The sequence below is a fragment of the Callithrix jacchus genome, chromosome 2 (genome assembly GCF_049354715.1).
Source record: "Callithrix jacchus isolate 240 chromosome 2, calJac240_pri, whole genome shotgun sequence".
In the NCBI taxonomy this organism is placed as follows: domain Eukaryota; kingdom Metazoa; phylum Chordata; class Mammalia; order Primates; family Cebidae; genus Callithrix; species Callithrix jacchus.
The window spans coordinates 107,333,225-107,354,248 of record NC_133503.1 but is presented as its reverse complement, the minus strand read 5'-3'; the positions used below and the strand labels follow the sequence as shown (position 1 = coordinate 107,354,248).

The 21,024-nt window shown below is 35.0% G+C and overlaps 1 protein-coding gene across 27 annotated transcripts in view; it reads left to right on the top strand.

Moving 5' to 3' along the window:
• PAM (peptidylglycine alpha-amidating monooxygenase) overlaps positions 1–21,024 on the top strand; it is a 289,959-nt gene that overhangs the window by 261,193 nt on the left and 7,742 nt on the right. For all 27 annotated transcript variants that reach the window (XM_078365116.1, XM_035291164.3, XM_002744737.7 and 24 more), the window contains 7 exons: positions 4,068–4,184; positions 6,199–6,271; positions 7,821–8,031; positions 8,422–8,622; positions 10,728–10,843; positions 16,290–16,389; positions 18,771–18,824. In XM_078365116.1, coding sequence (XP_078221242.1) covers positions 4,068–4,184; positions 6,199–6,271; positions 7,821–8,031; positions 8,422–8,622; positions 10,728–10,843; positions 16,290–16,389; positions 18,771–18,824 — 872 coding nt within the window. The remainder of the gene's footprint in view (positions 1–4,067; positions 4,185–6,198; positions 6,272–7,820; positions 8,032–8,421; positions 8,623–10,727; positions 10,844–16,289; positions 16,390–18,770; positions 18,825–21,024) is intronic.

Here is a 21,024-nt window from a genome sequence, read left to right as displayed (position 1 = left end):
TTTTCACATAATGTAGATTGCCAATGTGGCTTTATAAAGCACTGAAACATTTCTGAATAATGAGGAATGTGAGACTTAAACCTTGTGTTAATTCTTTCTCATGCTGCTAATAAAGACATACCTGAGACTGGGTAATTTATAAAAGAAAGAGGTTTAACTGAGTCACAGTTCAGCATGGCTGGGGAGGCCTCAGGAAACTTACAGTCAGGCAGAAGGGGAAGCAAACACATCCCTTTTCATGTGATGGCAAGAAGAAGTGCTGAGTAAAATGGGGAAAAGCCCCTTATAAAACCATCAGATCTCATGAGAACTCATTATCAGAGAACAGCAGTATGGGGAAACTGCCCCATGATTTAATTACTTTCAACCAGGTTCCTCCCAAATGGGAGAATTTGGCCAAAATGAAGGGGATACAGGCCCCATGCATATCTGAAATCCAGTGGGGCAGTCAAATCTTAGAGCTCCAAAATGATCTCCTTTGACTCCATGTCTCACATCCAGGTCACACTGATGCAAAAGGTGGGCTCCCACAGCCTTGGGCAACTCCATCCCTGTGGCTTAGCAATATTCAGCCCCCTCCTGGCTGCTTTCACAGTTGGCATTGAGTGTTTGTGGCTTTTCCAGGCACATGGTGTAAGCTGTCAGTCGATCTAAAATTCCAAGTTCTGGAGGATGGTGGCCGTCTTCTCACAGCTCCACTAGGCAGTGCACCAGTGGAGACCGTGTGGAGGCTCCAACCCCACACTTCGCTTTCACACTGCCCTAGCAGAGGTTATCAATGATGCTTCTTCCCCTGCAGAAAACTTCTTCCTGGACCTCCAGGCATTTCCATACATCTTCTGAAATCTAGGCAGAGGTTCCCAAACCTTAATTCTTGACTTCTGTGCACCTACAGCCTCAACACCAAATGGAAGCTGCCAAGGCTTGGGGCTTGCACCCTCTGAAGCCATGGCCCAAGCTACACCTTGGCCTCATTTAGCCACAGATAGGACACAAGGCACCAAGTCCTGAGGCTACACAAAGCATCAAGACCCTAGGCCCAGCCCACGAAACCATTTTTTCCTCCTTGGCCACTGGGCCTGTGATGGAAGGGGCTGCTGTGAAGACCTCAGACATTTTCCCTATTGCCTTGACAAGTAGCATTTGGCTGCTGATTACTTATGCAGATTTCTGCAGCTGGCTTGAATTTCTCCTCAGAAAATGGGTTTTTCTTTTCTATCACATCATCAGGCTGCAAATTTTCCAAACTTTTATACTCTGCTTTTCTTTTAAACATAAGTTCCATTTCAAACCATATCTTTGTGAATGAATAAAACTGAGTGCTCTTAAAAGCACTCAAGTCACCCCTTGAACTCTTTGTTGCTTAGACATTTCTTCCACCAGATACCCTAAATCATCTTTCTTGAGTTCAGAGTTCCACAGATCTCTAGGGCAGGAGCAAAATGCCACCAGTCTCTTTGCTAAAACATAGCAAAAGTCACCCTTATTCCAGTTCCCAGCAACCTAATCATCTCCATCTGAGACCATCCCAGCCTAGGCTTCATTGTTCCTAACACTATCAGCACATTGGTCAAAGCCATTCAACAAGTCTTTAGAAAGTTACAAACTTTCCCACATCTTCCTGTCTTCTGAGTCTTCCAAATTGTTCTAACTTCTGCCAATTCCAAAGTCACATCCACATTTTTGTATATCTTTATTGCAGCACCCCACTTCTGGTACAGATTTACTGTATTAGTTCCTTCTCACACTGCTAATAAAATTACCCAAGACTGAGTAATTTATAAAGGAAAGAATTTTAATTGACTCACAGTTCAGCATGGCTAGAGAGGCCTCAGGAAACTTACATTCAGGCAGAAGGGGAAGCAAACAAATCCTTCCTCATATGATGGCAAGAAGGCGAAGTGCCAAGCAAAAAGTTGAAAAGCCCCTTATAAAACCATCAGATCTCATGAGAACTCACTGATTATCATGAGACCAGCACCCTGGGAGTAATCACCCCATGATTCAATTACTTTCCAAGAAGTCCCTCCCACGACACGTGGGGATTATGGAAATTGTACTTCAAGGTAAGACTTGGGTGGGGACACAACCAGACCATATCAAACCTTAACAAAAGATAATGAATGAAGAAATTTTAATCTTTTACATGAATGTGAAGTTTACAACATACTGAGTCTCAGAGGTGCTGAACTTGTTAGTCAATGTTATAGTCAAGTTGGAAAAATAAAAGATTACTAATGGTTGAATCCAGTACCTTTGTTTTCCAGAGGAATAGTTATAAAGATTTTAGTAAATAAATTAATGTTGAAAATAGAGTTTCAGATAGAGGATAAATTACTTGGTGTTTCATAGTCACAAGAATGACTACATTGAAATCATGCCACTCTCCCATGATTTAATAATACTATGAATATTCTTACACTGGTTCCTATCTAATAAAAGTTCACATTTCAATTTGATAATGACCTCATAAATATCTTATGAAATCTGTTTTGTTAATGATGCTACTTCCATTTCATAAATTTATTTTTTTTGTAGATACCACTGTGTGTTTTTTAACTGCACATAATAGCATATATAAAGAGTATTACTTACTTTTTAGATTGACAAAGCTGAATCAATATTTTGTGTTCAATTGAATGCATCATTAATAAGAACTACTTCAGGGACTTACTGTTATCTTTCAGGAAAACTATGCCCAAAAGACTGTAACAGTCAAGTAGCTCAGATAATTGTGTGATGCATTTATTAAATGATCAGAGAATATAATTTAAGAATTTTTTGTTCTCCTATTTATGTAGAGTACTGAGACTCTATATAAGTTTCGTAAAAATCCCAGCCAACAGATCAAGGGATGCATGACAGATCCGAGCAGTCTATTACCTTCCCAAATTGCAAATATATAATATCTTAGCAAATATTGAATGTTATTTAGATTCTTCTTTTGGTTAAACAGTTGAACTACAAAATATTAATATTTTTTTCAAAACCTTGCCTGACACTATAAAGGAAATTCTATTTTTCAGAAATATTCATAAGTCATCTATTGACTTCATACATATATTTATAAATACACACACTCTGCAACTATGTACTGATCCAATCATTTTTTTCAGAAGATAACTTTTATTGTATTTATTAAATATATATTTACTTCTCTGTTACAGAAGCTTGGAAGAGTTTATCTTTGTCATTCATCCCTATTGACATATGATTTCCCAAACAGAACATGAAATAAGTAATGTATCTGTCATAATCTTGAATTTAAGGAATTACATTACTAAGAATTTAAATAGAAATATAATTTTGAAGTATATATATAAATATATGTCCATAATATTTTATAATAACCTAAAGGGTACTTGATTTAAAAGCAGAAATTGTCATATTTGAATTTTTAAATTATTGCATAGTTGTTTCATTTTGTAGTTATAGAATAGCTGTTATTTGATAAGTTATATGCCTCTAAGCACATTTTTGGCTCGAGGATAGATTTGGTTTTATAACGTTTAAATTCTTTGAACATTCTCTTTTATATCTCTATAATACGTGTTCACATGTTGTATCTATGGCAAGTATAATAACAAACATTTTGATCACTACTCTTCCAGCTATTATTATTACTGAGAAAATTAAATTAGGTCATATCTAACTTTGTAATTTGAAAGAAAATATCTATTGAATGACTGCATACTATTTGGAAGAGCCTTTGAAACTTTTCAGGTACATTAAGAGTTCTTGATCAATGTTTCTCATACTCCAGTGTGCATAGGAACCACCCATTTCACCCACTGTGAAAATGCAGATTCCGGTTCAGTAGGTCTGAAACTGCATTTCCCAGCAATGCCAGTGCTTCTGTTCCACTGACCACCCTGAGTAGCATGGTTCTGCAGGTTAATGGTGTATATTATAATCCAAATGAATGAAATGTCAAGGACGAAGAGTGAAGTCAAATATATCTGAGCTCTCTTAATTTTGTATTTAGAACCTCAATTAAGTGGTCTGCAATTCTCAATTTTGTTGGAATTTATAATTGCTTCATTTCCTATTTAATGCATTTTGTTTAGCTCCTTTGACAGCAAGTTTGTTTACCAGCAAAGAGGACTCGGACCAATTGAAGAAGACACTATACTTGTCATAGATCCAAATAATGCTACAGTACTCCAGTCCAGTGGAAAAAATCTGTGAGTTAAACGACTTGTGTTGTTAAGACTAGTACTACATATATTGAGTATAAAGTGTGTCACAGAGTCTTGAAATTTGAGTGCATTGTATAGCTGCACTTAAGAAATCAGAAAACTAATTGAGCCATCCCATCTTTCATTTTCTAAATAGGTGTTTCTAAATCTTGACTGAATGTTAGAATCATCTGGGAAACTTCAAAAAGTTAGATTAATTTATCTGTTGGCCATTTATGTGTTTTCTTTTGAGAACTGTCTATTCAGGTCCTTGTCTATTTCATAATTGCTAAATGACTATATTTGAAATGTTCTCGTTTCAAAAAATTTAAGTATTTGAGGCAATGAATATGTTCATTAGCTTGATTTAATTATACCACATTGTGTATATATATATATATATATATATAATAACATCACATTGTGCCCCATAAATGTATACAATTAAAATTTGTCAATTTGTTATTTAAGAAATTAGATTCAGATTTTGTATATGGTGGGGCTAATACTTTCCCATGTGATTTTAATATGTGGTATTAAAGCTTGTTGAATATTTCATATGTAATATATATCTTATCTAGTTGATTAAGTGAGTTGCTGCTCAGCCAGATCTAATGATCCAAATAATTATTCAGCAGAAAAAGGCTTCAGGGCAACCAAAATCATCAAGTATCATCATTAAGAAAAAGAGCTTCTCTTTTCAATCTCAAAATGAATACTAAACAAATGTCATTTTTAGCATTCCTTATCATGCATGTATAATTTGGCTTTGAAAGCTGCTGATTATTTAGTCTTATTTTAAGATGACATTTGGCAGCCAAAAAAAAAAAATTGGCTGATATTTGTGGTCATTGAAAAAAGTGAGAGAGGCATCTGCTTACAGATCGCCTGAACCCATTGTAACCTGACAGCTTCAGGAACTATACCCTTCTCCTTCTGCTTAAGTACAGGGAAAGCCAGCTTCCTCACAAGGTGAGTAGCCACTGTTTTGAGTGCAGCTGCTTGTGGAGATGGTAGTAATGATGCTTAAAATTTTTTAACAGCATTTTCAAGCTGGTGTGTCAGGAGTGAAATATTTGAACCTGTTTCATGGTGCTCTATTCATTAACCAGAAGCACCCTTATTCCAGAAAGGAATTAAGTGGAAGGCAGAACAACTACTGCTAAATCAACTTGGCCATCGGTGGAGCATCTGTTTGAAAGCAAATCACAATCCTCACATTCAGTTGTCAAAACAGGGATCTAGTTCAGCTAATTAGTCAAAATCAGAGTGTTACAGTAGCACTCATGAAAAAAAAAATATATGTTGTCAGCACTATACTAAGATTAGAAACTAACAGAACTATTGGATTGTCAGATGTCATTGGACCAAACCACCTCAATGTATTGATTGTCCACATGTCTGTTAGCCCAGTCCACGTTCCTTACCCAGATCATTAACATTGATTTGCCAGATTAACCTTCTCTAATGTTGATCCAGCTCACTATTTCACTTTGCTTAGATATTCACAGCCCATGTTGGCTGAAAGTTATGTTGCTTTGGGTTTTACTGTCTTTAATAGGCACCCTTTAAAGCCTTTGAGTTTTATATTTAATAGTTTTTGTTAACACATTACATTTCCTTGCAACATATTTTAACCTCAAACTATAAAAATCCATTTATATTTCTTAAGATAGTTTTATACATATTTGTAAAATGTTAATATTTATGATCTTAGAACTTGTTTTTAAATCGATACTGTTTTCTCTAGTATATCATACTTTATAATAAACATTTGTAATTTATATGTAGGCTTAATTTATAAATTTTAATACTATTAAATACTACTTAAGGTTTGTCACAGAGGTCTATTGTAACAGTATTTTTATTAATAATTCCTGTTAGTCTTTTCTATAATAATACAAGTATATATTTATCAACTTAAAACTTTGTACTGCCTTTACAGATTAATTAGAAAAGTTTCCCTCACATATACTTTGAGAGCAAAAATGTAATTAACACAAATGTTTTTATTTCACAGGTTTTATTTGCCACATGGCTTGAGTATAGATAAAGATGGGAATTATTGGGTCACAGACGTGGCTCTCCATCAGGTAGTCTTCCTTTTGGTAATATTCAAATTAGAAGCTAACAGAGTTATGCTTTTGAAGTGCTCTGGAGTTGTACGGGTCTGTGTGTGTGTGTGTGTGTGTGTGTGTGTGTGTGTGTGTGTGTGTCTCAGTAAGTTTATAGCAAGAAAACAGAGCAGCCATGTCTTAGTTCAGTGTGTTATAACAAAGTACCATAGACTGGGTAGCTTACAAACAACAGAAATTTGTTTCTGACAGTTTTGGAGTCTGGAAGTTCAAGAACAGGGTGCCAGCACAGTTGAGTTCTAGTGAGAGCCCTCTTCTGGGTTATAGGCTGCTAATTTCTCATAGTATCCTTTCATGGCCAGAGAGACAGAGTGATAGTAATCTCTGATGTCTCTTATTATGGCACTAATCCCATTCATGAGAACTCTACCCTTTTGTCCTGATTACCTCCCAAAGGCCCCACTTCATATTACCATCGTATTGGGGGTTAGGATTTCAACATGTGAATCTGGATTGAGACACAAACATTCAGTCCATAACAATCCACATCTGAAATATTTCTTTTAGAACTCAATGCTAGGTAAAGGGAGTATGTAAACGATGAACTTGTCCCTTGAGCCAGATGTGAAGCTTCACTCAAATAACTACATGGTCCCTCCCAACCATTTGCTTAACTTTCTATATTTGCTTTTATTCCCTCTGTTCCTAACTCTGTTGGTGTTGTTGTTGTTGTTGTTTGAGACAGGGTCTTACTCTGTCTCCCAGGCTGGAGTGCAGTGGCACGATCTTGGCTCACTACAGTCACCATTTCCCAGAGGATCACCTCAGCCTGCCAAGTAGCTGGGACCACAGTCACATATCAGCATACTTGCTAATTTTTAAAAATTTTTTGTAGAGATGGGACTTCACCATTTTGCCCAGGCTGGTCTTCAACTCCTGGACTCACGCAATCTACTCACCTCAGCCTTGCAAAGTGCTGTGATTACAGGTGTGGCCGTCATGCCTGGCCCTGAGTCTTATTTCTGTTTTTTCACTTATGTTTTTATTATTTTTTTCTTATCCTATCTTAATCTTCTATAAATTGACTTTATATATATATATAAAGTCAAATCTATGTTCTTTTTAAAAGAAGTTATATCAAGTATAATATACTTTTTATGAATAGGTGGCAAATAACTTGGAGAACCAGGAGAAAGGTCATCTCAGGAAGCATTTATTGCTCGTGTTATCTGGAGAGCGTTGTAGTATTTATTAGCTAAGAAAAGACAAAAAGGAAACATCGGGGTGGACGGAACTGGGTATCCATATACTAGTCTCCATTCACCACTAATTAACCGGGTGACCTTGAGCAAATCACTTAATCTCCATAGGCCTTATTATCAAATGAAGGAACCAGACCAGATGATTTCTAGGATCCCATTCAGTTCTAAAAGGCATTAATATTTTCTTTTAAGTAAGTCTCTGGGAGCTTCTACTCCAATTGCTTGTGAAAGTGGTCTTAGTCATTTGGGTGTAAGTCACTAATAACCACGAAAAGTAGGTAAGGATTTTGTTCCTTTTTTAAAAGGTGTTCAAACTGGATCCAAACAATAAGGAAGGCCCTACATTAATCCTGGGAAGGAGCATGCAACCAGGTAGTGACCAGAATCACTTCTGTCAACCCACTGATGTGGCTGTGGATCCAGGCACTGGAGCCATTTATGTATCAGATGGTTACTGCAACAGCCGGATTGTGCAGTTTTCACCAAGTGGAAAGTTCATCACACAGTGGGGAGAAGGTACCCAATAAGACTCTTAATCTCCAATTGTAATTCTTACCCAGTATCATTGGGAACTAGGTGTTGGCCGCCACTCATAGTCTTTGAGATATAATTGTCCCCTACAGTGAAAAAAACAGGGTCATGTATGCATCCATTTAGCTTGTCTCACACACACACACACACACACACACACACACACACACGCGCGTCTTATAAGGAAAACAACTGTCCAAATAGGGAGAAAATCTGTAATGTATTTATTATAAAACTTATAAACTGCTTTACCTTATCTTTCCCCTGGCTGCAGGGATTTAATGGTTTACCAACATCAATTTAAAAAAGTAATATAGAGTCAAACTTTGGGTGATTTTTTAAATTGTGTATCTAAGGCTTTTCTTTGTTCTACAGAGTCTTCAGGGAGCAGTCCTCAGCCAGGCCAGTTCAATGTTCCTCATAGCTTGGCCCTTGTGCCTCATTTGGACCAATTATGTGTGGCAGACCGGGAAAATGGTCGGATCCAGTGTTTTAAAACTGACACCAAAGAATTTGTGAGAGAGATTAAGCATTCATCATTTGGAAGAAATGTATTTGCAATTTCATATATACCAGGTATTTCATCTCAATATGTTTGTTGTTTTCTGTCCTACTGTATTCTATCCTTAAAAATGGTTTTATCTTAATGCTCTCTTTTTATAAGTTTTCTTTCTTGTTAGGAGTTAAAGATGCATTATATTTCAGATCTTAAAGTATCTTAAAACTGTTAGTGTGCTCTAACTCAGTTTTGATTCAAGTACCACTATTCATTGTACAGAAACAATGAAGAACTCAGAGGATTTAACAACTGTTTGTAAGGGGTTAAAACTGTTCCCAAACATTGATTTTCATTTTCTTTTAATTATGATCATCTGCTCTAGTATTGAATAATTAATATTTGTCTTCACACATCAACAGATGGTATATGTCTGATGAAAATCAGTATTCAAAATATTCGCTTCACATTTTTAAAAACAGTAGTGACCAATTTTTTAAAAGATAAAATATGTAAAAATAAGTGAGGCTTGTGCCTAAATACCAAGATAAATCATCAATAAAATCCTGAATTTTTTTCTCATTTCCAAAATAGATTTTCTTGACTCTAAGAAAATATGAAAAATAATTCAGACTAATAAAATAAAATACATATAATTTATATCACAAAACAACTTACTGCATTTTCTTTAAATAATGAATTACTGAAAATATATTTATTTCTGAAATTTACATACAATTATTACAATGTTTGTTAAATTGTAATTGAAATAATTGTATATATCTGTGGAGTATAATGTGATGATTTGTGTTTACAATATGGAATGACTAAGTAAGGCTAGTTAGCAAACCCATCACCTCACATACTTATGATTTTATGGTGAAAATATTTAAACTTTTTTCGCGTTGGAGTGAAATAAGATCAATAATATGAAGAACTATTGAAAAATTCATGGGCATAATATATTTTAATAAAAATATCTATACATGTATTAAAGTAGCATTAACTATAGGGATTACTGTAATATTTATGTTTCTTATGGTATTAAAGTTACTATCTGGACCAAGCAGCCCCCAACTTATTTAGGGCATAAAATCAAGGGACACAGGTGATTGGATAGAGAGCAAATGTGGTTCCTTAAGGAATTAAGGATAAGTAGTAAGAGGGTCTCAACTATTAGTCCTTATGTTGGTTTTCCACACATTTAAAGAAAAATTTGTCAGGACCATTTACTTAATAAAGAGGGTGATCAAGTTCATAATAAACAAAAATAAATTAAATATAAGAAGAAAAATATTCGTTGAGAAGGAATCTGGTTAAGAACAGAATCTAAGCAAAAGATAATTTTCTTTATAATTTTCCACAATAGTAATTGATGTTTTTAGTGTTTTTATAGTATATCCTAGAAAAAACTATAATCCTTCAAGAGTGATGAAAATATCTTCAACAGTGGCTTAGCATTAAGTATATTTTATTATGTTTTAATTCTTTGAAAATGTAGTGTTCAATAATCTGAATTATTTATTTAATGTAAACATCACCATTTTCATTGTTTTGAATAAATAGTATTGTGTTAAGAAATATAATTTTACTACAAAGAGTGTTCATGGCATGAAAATTTAAAAGATGGTCTTTTTTAATTAAGGAAAAAATATGTCTTTGATAATCTGAAATATACATCTAATGTTTTCAAATTATAGTTGTGTAAAATCAGATTATTCTATATATACTATAATTTCACTTATTTTCTATGATTTTTCTCTCAGATTCTCCATGCAGCTATGGAAAATATTCTTGATTTTTTTAAAAGATCTGAGAATCCAGAATTATTGGCCTAAATAACCTGACTTTCCCCAATTTCTATTTAGGATGCCTATAATAGCAATATGTGTGTATATCTATGTATCAGTATCTATGTATTCCTGATTTCTATTGCTTTCCAAGTAGAACAGACATTTCAGTTCCTGATTTTCCCATTACAAGGAGGTTAGTTCTCTAACTTGTTTGCCCCTGATCTGGTTGCTCAGGAGGAGACACTTGCTAAGTAATTTATATTATGCTTTTGTTGTGAATTGTAGGGACCAGGTTGACCCTAAATTTATTGTTTGCATAATGTACATGCATATATAAGAAGTCCATACTTACCCATATTTTAAAGCAAGGTTAACTGGATTTGCTGTTGCAGGCCTGCTCTTTGCTGTGAATGGAAAGCCTCATTTTGGGAATCAAGAACCCATACAAGGATTTGTGATGAACTTTTCCAATGGGGAAATTATAGACATCTTCAGGCCAGTGCGCAAGGTATTTACATACCTTGTCTAGGTTTCAATTTTCATGAGAATAAAACTAAAATATAAATCTTGGTGTTCAGTCTTGAATAGTTTTTTAAAAACTTTTAAGAAGATGTGATAACTTTCTTAGTACGGTTGATGGGAGTGTTCTATTATGAAGTTTGATTCAGAATAAATGTCCTTGGCTATTCCTAGATCAGTTTCTTCAGATACAAATTAGCACCTTGTGCAGTTCTACGGTTCTTAGTATACATTGCATATGATGGCAGGTTTTTAAACTCACTGTAGTTAGAATACAAAAAATAAATCAGTCTCTTTCTAGTTTTATCCAAGTAGAGAAAATATCACAACATGTTAAGTATACTCTTATAGTTCTCTTAGGCCCAACAGAAATCTTACTTGCTTTCTTTACTGCTATGACTGTACTAAGCAACAAGACTTGAAAATAGCACTTCCTGGAATTTATTCAAGTTCTAAAGATTTGGTTTAGTTAAGAAACTAAAAGCTACTTTTGGCTTCAAAAGTGTTTTGCCACTGTTTATTCTAATGTGCTTTTTATAAACACAGCAACTGTGTTCAGTGTGCCCATGGCCCTTCTGTCTTCTCAGTGTACTTTGCAGTATGATTGCCAGAGTGATCAGAATGTTCTCAAACACTGTATGAATGTGCTTGGAGTATATCAGATTTAGAAAACTCAGTCTCTAAAATGCTGCAAATAAGTGTTCTTCTTCAAAACATGTAAAGATTCATTGGTTTTAACTGGATCAAAATACAACTATCATCAGCTACTGAACCAACTTTATATCTTCATATTTATAATGTTATATTATTTTTAAGAAACCAGATTTGGTAATTTAAAAAACTTTTAAATGCCTCAATATTATATGTTATTTTTAATTAATTTTTATTTGTAATTTGTGTGGTTACAAGGTACATGTGTATATTTATGGGGTACATGAGATATTTTAGCACAGGTATGCCATGGGTAATAATCACATCATAGAAATTTCGGTATCCATTCTCTTAAGCATTTATCCTTTGTGTTACAACAATCTAATTAAACTCTTTTGGTTATTTCAAAATCTACAATTAAATTATTGTTGAGTATAGCCCTACTGTTGTGCTATCAAACACTAGGTCTTACTCATTCTATCTGATCTTTTTTGTCCCCATTAACCATCCCCAACTACTCCCCCTGCCTCCCCACCCCCACAACACACACACACAAACACACACACACACACTGCCCAATACCTTCCTGGGCTCTGGTAATAATCATTCTGTTATATATCTATATCTATGAGTTTAATTGTTTTGAGTTTGACATCCCACACATAAGTGAGAACATATGATGTTTGTCTTTCTGTGCCTGGCTTACGTTACTTATCATGTTTGTTCTCCACTTCCATCCATGTTATTGCAAATGACAGAATCTCATTCTTTTTGTGGTTGAATAGTATTCCATTGTGTATATGTACCACGTTTTCTTTATCTATTCATCTGTTGATGGACACTTAGGTTGCTTCCAAATCTTGTCTATTATGAACAGAGCTGCAACAAATGTGGGAATACAGATAGCCCTTTGATATACTGATTTCTTTCCTTTTGGATATATAACCAACAATGGGATCCCTGGACTGTATGGTAGCTCTACTTTTAGTTTTTTGAGGAACCTCCAAACTGTTCTACATAGTTTTACTAATTTACATTTTCTCCATATCCTCACCAGCATTTGATATCACCTGACTTTTGAATGAAATTCATTTTAATTGGGGTTAGATGACATCTCATTGTAGTTTCAATTTAGATTTCTCTGATGATCGGTGATGTTTAGCACTTTTCCATATGTCTGTTTCACATCTGTATGTCTTTTTTTAAGAAATGTCTATTCAAATCTTTTGCCTATTTTTTAATTTGATTATTAGATTTTTTCCCATAGAGTTGTTTGAGCTCTTTATATATTCTGGTTATTAACCCCTTGTTAGGCAGGTAGTTTGCAATTTTTTTTTCTCATTCTGTGAGTTGTCTCTTCACGTGATTGATTGTTTCCTTTGCTGTGCAGACGATTTTTAGTTTCATATGATCCCATTTGTTGATTTTTGCTTTGGTTGCCTGTGCTGTGGGGTATTCCAGTATCAGTTCCTTTCTTTAGGTTTCTATTTATATAAACAAATAAGATCTTTAAAAAATATTTTACCAGAAAAGCAATAGGCAATGAAATTTCAAAGCATAGTAGCCCTGTAGAAAGAAATTTATTATACTGATAATAAATTCCTACATTGTTTCAGACCCTTATTGATTATCCAGTCTTCATTGTTGTGCCCCTTTGAGCTAACTTCCTCATATCTGTTGGTAAAAGAAGTGAGATGTTACCTTTCTTTTAGTTCTTTACTTTGTGTGGAGTGTTTGTCTTGCTCATTATTTTAATAATAATGTACTGTGTCAACCAGGATATTAACTTTCAATTCAAATATGCATCTAGAAATCAAAACTAAGTGCTAAGCAAGAGGCTAAATGAGCCTGAACCTCATAATAATCTGAAGAGTTCTCAATTAAAATTTCAAAAGCATTGTGCTTTCATCAGATATTAAGCAAAGAATAAGTCACAATATGTGGGTCAATTCAACCCAAGATGAAGTTTGCTCTTCCTTTCAGTAAACAAGACTTGATATTACACCAAAACATAGAAATGTATTCTGTGTTGACTCAGTAAACTGAAATCAGTTTATAAATCTCTCAGAATTTTCATTTAATTAGATTATTATCACAAAGACTAAGTTTGGGTGAAGGAAATAATAGAGCATATTGACCCCTATGTAAAAAGAGATTCCTCTTCAAGTCAAAGGTCATGTTTTACATAAGGGGGTTGTGCTTCTGTTTGTGCGTATCTACTACTTATCTCCTCATATTTCAGTTCTCCATCTTCTACTATTACGTTCTTTAGAGATGCTCCATCTGAATGTAGGAACTCTGTCTTTATGTCTATGCAGGGAAGCTTAGACAGCAGGACAATAAAGAAAATGGTTCTATCAAATGTTATCAAAAAGACTGTGAAAGAAAAATACACATTGTCACTCCCAAAGTCATTCCCCTGTAATCAAAGGAGAGACTTGTGGTCCCACATTATCTGCTTTTCCACGCACCCTTCAGACAGGCATTTTTTGACATCTTCTGTGTGGCAGCTCATGTGAAAAAGGAAGAGAATTATCCCCATCCTTCCATACAAAAGGAAAAAAGAAAAAAAAAGTGAGCCCATATTTAAGTCATTTTTCCAACCTTCACAATGGTAATAAAAATGACAGTATTTGAGCTGAAATGTTCACCTAAGTTAAATTACTTCTTCAAGCTATACTAGAGTAGCATGCATGGATTGCAAACCTAGCTCTTTCTGACTTTGAAATGTGCTTAACCTTTTCATTCCTGAAGTACACACTGGTATGCCAAAGGCTATATTAAGCCACAACATAAACATTGTGCAACTTAGAAGACCTGTTTTACTTAATATTAAGTAGATTTAAACTTACTATGTTGAAGTAAATTATGCTATTGAGTAGAACACATATTTCCTTATGAATTTTTTTAATAAAATACAAGATTTTGAAGGCAGTTTGCTCCAGGCTTTGTCACCAGATGCCTGGTGAAGATGCTATCAAGCTTTTCTCACATCAATTTTATTTTGCTAGGGGGTACCCCAAAAGAGGAGTTTTCAAAGGCTAGACTAGAAAATCTTTAAATGTGTGCAAGTCTAAAATACTAAAGCTTGATCCTAAAATTTAACAACATAATTTTGTTTCAAATGATACAAAGCAGTAGAATATGAGTGCTTCTGATTGCAACAAGATAGAGACCCATCTACTAAGCCTCCCTGAGTTTCTACAGTGGCCCCAAAGTACTGTATTTCTAGCAGAACACTTGGCTTCATGGATCAGATTGAGAGCCACTAATAAAGGTTTATTATTATTTTAGCCTTGAATTTATGACATACTGTGATTTATTTAAAGCAAAGTGCTTAGCCACTTTGGTTGACACATTCCCTCCTCACCTTTATTCCTCCATCATTATTTTTTTCCTATCAGAAAATATGAAGTATTCTACAACCATATGTTTTACAAAACAATTTCTAAGAACATATTCTGGTATAGAACAGGAGTGACCTATAATTTGGTAGTCTTTTGCCATGCATTAGCCAAGCCCCCAAAAAAGATGAACATTTAATTACAAGCCTGTGAGATTTCAGCAGGGCAGCATTTTGATTTCTGGCTCTCTGTTTTTCTCTACACATTCATCACAGCTCATTTGAAAGTGTGGAAAAATAAGCCTCCTTGGCATGGCACTCTCACTTTTCTTTTCAGTGTGATAAACTTCATGATTTCTAAAGTACAATAGTACCCCCAGAGCATGTATTCTTCTGCCCCTCCTAAACTGAGCTAGGAACAATAGTTTGTCTCATTAGTAACCTTTGGACTCAGCACATCAGAATAGGCAGATGTTGGCTGATGACTCCACAGTCTGGATACTCACTAGTCATATTTTTGATAACTGTGTATCCAGGCCTTCTGGCCTCAAAGTTATCTATATCCTGCCAACTGGCAGACCCAGGGCACCTTTAGAGGCATCCAAAGACAGATGGAAATGTCAGCAGCACAACATTTTAAGGCTACTCTTCCAAGAACTAGTTTGGTGACCCTGAAAGAAAGTCATAAAAGGATCTCCCCTGTCTCTTGTGTTCTCATGATGGAGATGACAATGATTTGAAACAGAGAAAGGTATATTAAAATACAGAGAATCTGAATTAGGTGCAATAGTCCAGAAAGTACTTGGAGATAACACTCAATTTGTTTCCTTTGATGACTGAAAACATCACAAACGTAAGACTTCAAGAGTATAAAACCTCACATTATTACATATCTCTTAGTGTACATTTCAAAAATTAAATGTCCTGAATCTCTGAAATGACTACTTATCAATAATAAATACATAGTTTTTAAGGTAGTATATGATAGCTTGATAGTAATAATAAAAATTAATACCTAGTGTTCTTGACTTGTACAAATTAAAACAAGTAAATTTGATAGTTATTAAAAGGTAGAAGAAACATGCCGGCCAAAATCAATATAAATAACTGGACAGATAATGCAACACTAAAGTAAACAGTATTGTAAAAAATAATCTACCTGTAAATTTTCGCACTCAAAAGACTTGAAAGTCAGTGGTGGGGGTTCCTTAGCATTTCCTAGTGCTTATCATTATGCCTGGCAGAGTCAGTACCCAGTGAATGAATGAATGAATGAATGACTCCCTTCAGCCTACAGTTGCTTCAATAAGAATTATTTTTGCTTTGGTTTGAGTACCATGTTCTGTTGATTGGCTGTGGGCTTTGCTTTGTTTTTATGCTTTTTCATGAAAGAATCAAGTAAAGGTTCACCACTCTAATGTGTGGCTTCTTATTTTGTCAGCACTTTGACATGCCTCATGATATTGTTGCATCTGAAGATGGGACTGTGTACATTGGAGATGCTCATACCAACACCGTCTGGAAGTTCACCTTGACTGAGAGTATGGTTTTCACAGTATTACTGTTCACATTTTCCCTCAGTTTGATTGCTTAAAAGCATATAAAGCAAAAACATTTACATTTCCTTCTCCTTTTACTGATGGGAGTAGAAATCAAGGTATAAGGCAGTGGTTAAAAGATCCATTTGGTGTCTTTCCATTTGGAAAGAAATATATATATATATATATATATATATATATATATATATATATATTTTTTTTTTTTTTTTTTTTTTTTTTTTGCTGGCACTCATCCCCTTGTTTCCACAGATATTCCACAGGAAATTCTTGATGCCTGAAGTACTGTCTGTTATATTAAAAGTCAATGTTAATTCCAACTTAGTTCCAGAAGAAGGGAGGGGGCTTTGGCAAAGCAGAGGGGCTGACTTCTTTCCATAAGGCATCACTCCCCATATGGCCCTTTAGCTCTCAGTAGCTGCTGAGCATCTAGAGATATCAGCATCTATGTGAGACATATTATCCCAAACAGGAAGCACTTTGAATTTTCCACTTGGACCTCAGCTTTCCCAAAGAACCGAATTGCTATATTATATGTAATTCAAAATTTTGTCTGGGGATAGATTTGCTCCATCAGGATCCTGTCACCTAGTTTTAGAGTTTTTCTAATTGCAATTTGGATGTCATTTTTAATCCCTAAAAAGTAGAGTAACTTTTAACCCCTGATATCATGCTAAAAAACAATTGTTTTAAATTGAAGTGTACCAAATGCCTGCTAGAACACAAACATGAATGTCCAGAGATACTTTTAAGACATGTCAGGGCCCAAATACGAGAAGGTGAGAGCAAGGAAAATAATTGAGGATGATAAATTTGAGGTATCAGGAGCTGGAACAGGTAGTTTTAGGCAAAGACAAAAAAATATATATAAACTTGATAAAGAAAAATATTAATTATAAAAAGAAAAACATTATAAAAAGGCAAGAAAACAAATTACAACCGTAAAATCCAGAGTTTAAACACATAGTCAGATGTCATACAGGTCTTGAATCTCAATTAATTTGGTAACTTTTGTAGTCACGACCATCCTTTGAGTAACCTTTGCAATTGTGTAAAAAGAACCAAGTTTGGGTTGAGTGAGCAGAGATGCCCATGGACTCTGCCACTCCAACAGTAGCTTCACATTTCCCTTGCAAATGCGGCTCTCACCACCTGAATTGTCAAAGAGGATCCAGAAGGCATGGGCAAACAAGAAGGCAGAGATAGATGGATAACCCCCAACTGCATGACTAAACTGAAGATTTTCAGAACAAAAACAAATGCATAAATACTTTTAAAGTTGGAGAAGATTTCAGAAGAGAATATCTAGCCAATATCTTGATTTTATGGATGGGAATATTATGCCTGAACTCATTAAGAGTTCAGCTTGAGGCCCTGTATACCAGTGGACCCCAACCTTTTTGGGATTAAGGAACCAGTTTCATGGAAGAAAATTTTTCCATAGACCATGAGCAGAGGGAATGGTTTTGGGATGAAACTGTTCCACAAGGAGCACACAACCTAGATCCCTTGCATGTGCAGTTCACAAAAGGGTTCAGGCTCTGATGAGAATCTGATGCCACAACTTATCTGACAGGAGGTAGAGCTCAGGTGGTTATATTCACCTGCCTCTCACCTCCTGCTGTGCATTCCAGTTCCTAACAGGCCACGAGCTGGGGTTTGTGGACCCCTGCTTTTTACCACCCTAGTGGTTTGATACTCAGAAAATGTATGTCTGAGTTACCTGTGTGGAAATGTCACAATACGCATGGCTAGTCCCCACTCAAGATCTATAGAAAGAAGAGGAATAATATTATGTGTATTTCAGAAAGTTCTCCCAAGTGACTTTGGTACACCTCCTGATGGAAAAGTACTGCAATATGGCATTCAGCTTCAAAATAGACACACCCTCTGCATAGAGCAGAGTGCAGTGAATCTGGAAAATAGTACCTCTCAAACAGTAAGACTGCCACTGAAGACTAAATCGATGTCTCACTTATTTGCCTCCTTGTAGTTAACTGGTCAAATCCATTAACATCAACTGGAAGACTGGTAACCCAACATGGCAGAACTAGTCATCAGTCTAAGATATTGTCCACATGAAAACAGAACCGCTCAGTCTTTCAGAAATAATACAATATTATGAACTCCACAAGAAAAAGCTCATTCTAAATATGAAGTCCTTATTTAGCTTTCCCTAGGAAAGTTTATCCAGGATACATGGACCACCTAATTGGTGGCTTGTATTGAACTCTTTCCTAATATAATAATGCATTTGATGAATTAAGGAAATATTTTCTACTGAGTAAAATTAATATCAAAGTTAAATTTTCAGATGTTCTTTTTGGGGATTCTGACTTTTCTCCCTCCTTGCTGTACTGTTACAGAAACGGAACATCGATCAGTTAAAAAGGCTGGCATTGAGGTCCAGGAAATCAAAGGTTGGTCAGATTCCTCTTATTACTGTAAAACCAAAGTCTAGTTGTTTTGAATTATTTTGTAGCCTTTGATTGCAACTTTAAAAATTACCGGGCTAAACATATAATCTGGTAAACTATCCATGACTTCTGCTATGTACTGAGCTTTTAAACCCGTATGTTGCCACTTCTCTTATTTTGATGAATGGAGCAGTCATAATGAGTCAAATTACTGATTTCATGTGATGGAAACTGATTGAAGATATAAGAAATCTGTAACTCATGAGCCAGAGAGATTCAGAGAAGAAAAGTCAGGCACTTAGGGGAGTACATTAACCTCAAGCAAGTAGAAAAATACACTTTGGTATACTGGAAAAGCCTTTCCTTAATAGGCCCTAACATAAAGGAGTAAAAAATATCTTTGGTGGGTCAGCGCTGTAATGGTATAAAAAGATTATATGTTTCTTCAGCTTCTGTCTTAGTACCATTCAGCTCCCAAGATTTACTGAGGGCCTTTTTTGTGTAAGGCACTATATCAGGTCTAAGGGAAATCAGACTGCATCTGATCTTATAGCCTTATAAGAAAAGAAGGGGAAGTTACATACATATACATATATAGAAATAACTATATATAATATCAGGACTAAGGAAATGAGATTTAGCTATTGATAAGCAACCACTGGATTTATGTGGAGTCCCTGACAACTTATTTTGTCTCTCTTAGGATCAGTTATGTTTTTACATTTCTAACATCTGCAGGGTTTTGACATGTACATGTCATTTACAGTTAAGGACTCACCATGAGTTTCTCATGTTACCTAATATTTAAGTAACAAGGTATTCCATTATTAGTTGCTTTACAAATGATTTACTTAGATATTCAGATACAACCCTAGGCTTACTTGTTTTCTTTTCTCATTAAAACAGCTGGAAAAAAGATGAAAGAAGCAACAGCAAGGGGGAGTTTAAGAATTTTATGTAGGCAGATAAGAAAATATAGCCAGCTCAAGGGGCAGTATAATATTATAAAATAAATAGCAATTGTTTGGCATTTGTAGAGATTCTACCCAAGTGACACTACTAAGTGGCATTCATATCACACTCATATACTAAGGACAGTTCCTGATCTTCTAGTTGTATGTCTTTGCTATATATAGAATTATTGAGCAGTTCTGGAATAAAGATGTTAAGAAAGATGATATTATTAATGATAGCTATCACTTACAGAGCAGAAGCAATGGGCTATACAGAAATCATTAAATTTAATCCTTATGCCAACCATGTGTTAACTGCTATTTTCCCCATTTTACATATAAGGAACTTGAGGATCAGAATTACTATTAAGATAGTAAGTGTTAGAGTCAAGTTTTAAACCAAAATCTGTTTCGTTCCAAAGCCTGCACTCTTAACCACTATTAGTATACTGCCGAGGAGAGACCGATACCTCCAATTCATTCACTATAAATTCTTTCAAGAGCTGCAGGTTGGAAATGGGTATAGTTTACTCTGAAACATCTAGAATTTTAAAATAGTCTCAAATTATTTCTATTTAAATAGATCTCACCAAAAAATTCTAAGTGGTACTGGTTGGCCTGTTGAGAACAGCTTAGCCATACTGACCTCATCTTAGCTGGTCAATGAAGGATAAATAATGCTGGCATGTAGGCCATTTCCTCTCACCTCTGTGTGCACCACTGAGTCCAATTGATCAGAAACCTTCTGGCTCTGTGTCAAACCAAGCAGTTTAAACAATAAATTTTATTGAAATGTCTTGTCTTGACAGTCCAGTTTTAATAGTTAACCAAACTCAAATGAAGTTGTCTCTTCTTTGAAACCCATATGACTCTCATTAAACCTTTTTTTTTAAAGATTATATTCTTATTACAAAGAGAATGTAAATCATGCTGCATCTCTAGATCCTTATGTTTTATCAAAGCTGGAAGCTCAATTCAGACCACCCATTATAAAAGAGAAGGAAAAACACAATTTCAGACGTAATCATCTTATAGTTACATGTTAATTTTAAATCCCCAAATTTGAGTTGCCTTTGATAACATTTGTCCCTACTGTGAATGGTTATATAACTAGTTACTAATAAGATTTTAGAGCCAGTGTTCTAAGGAAGTTGTAAGGATGAGATAATTTGGGATGATTAAAAAACCAGCGAAAAGGATTTAAATTTTCAAATAGTTACTAGAGATAAAAGAGGTATATCAATATCTCG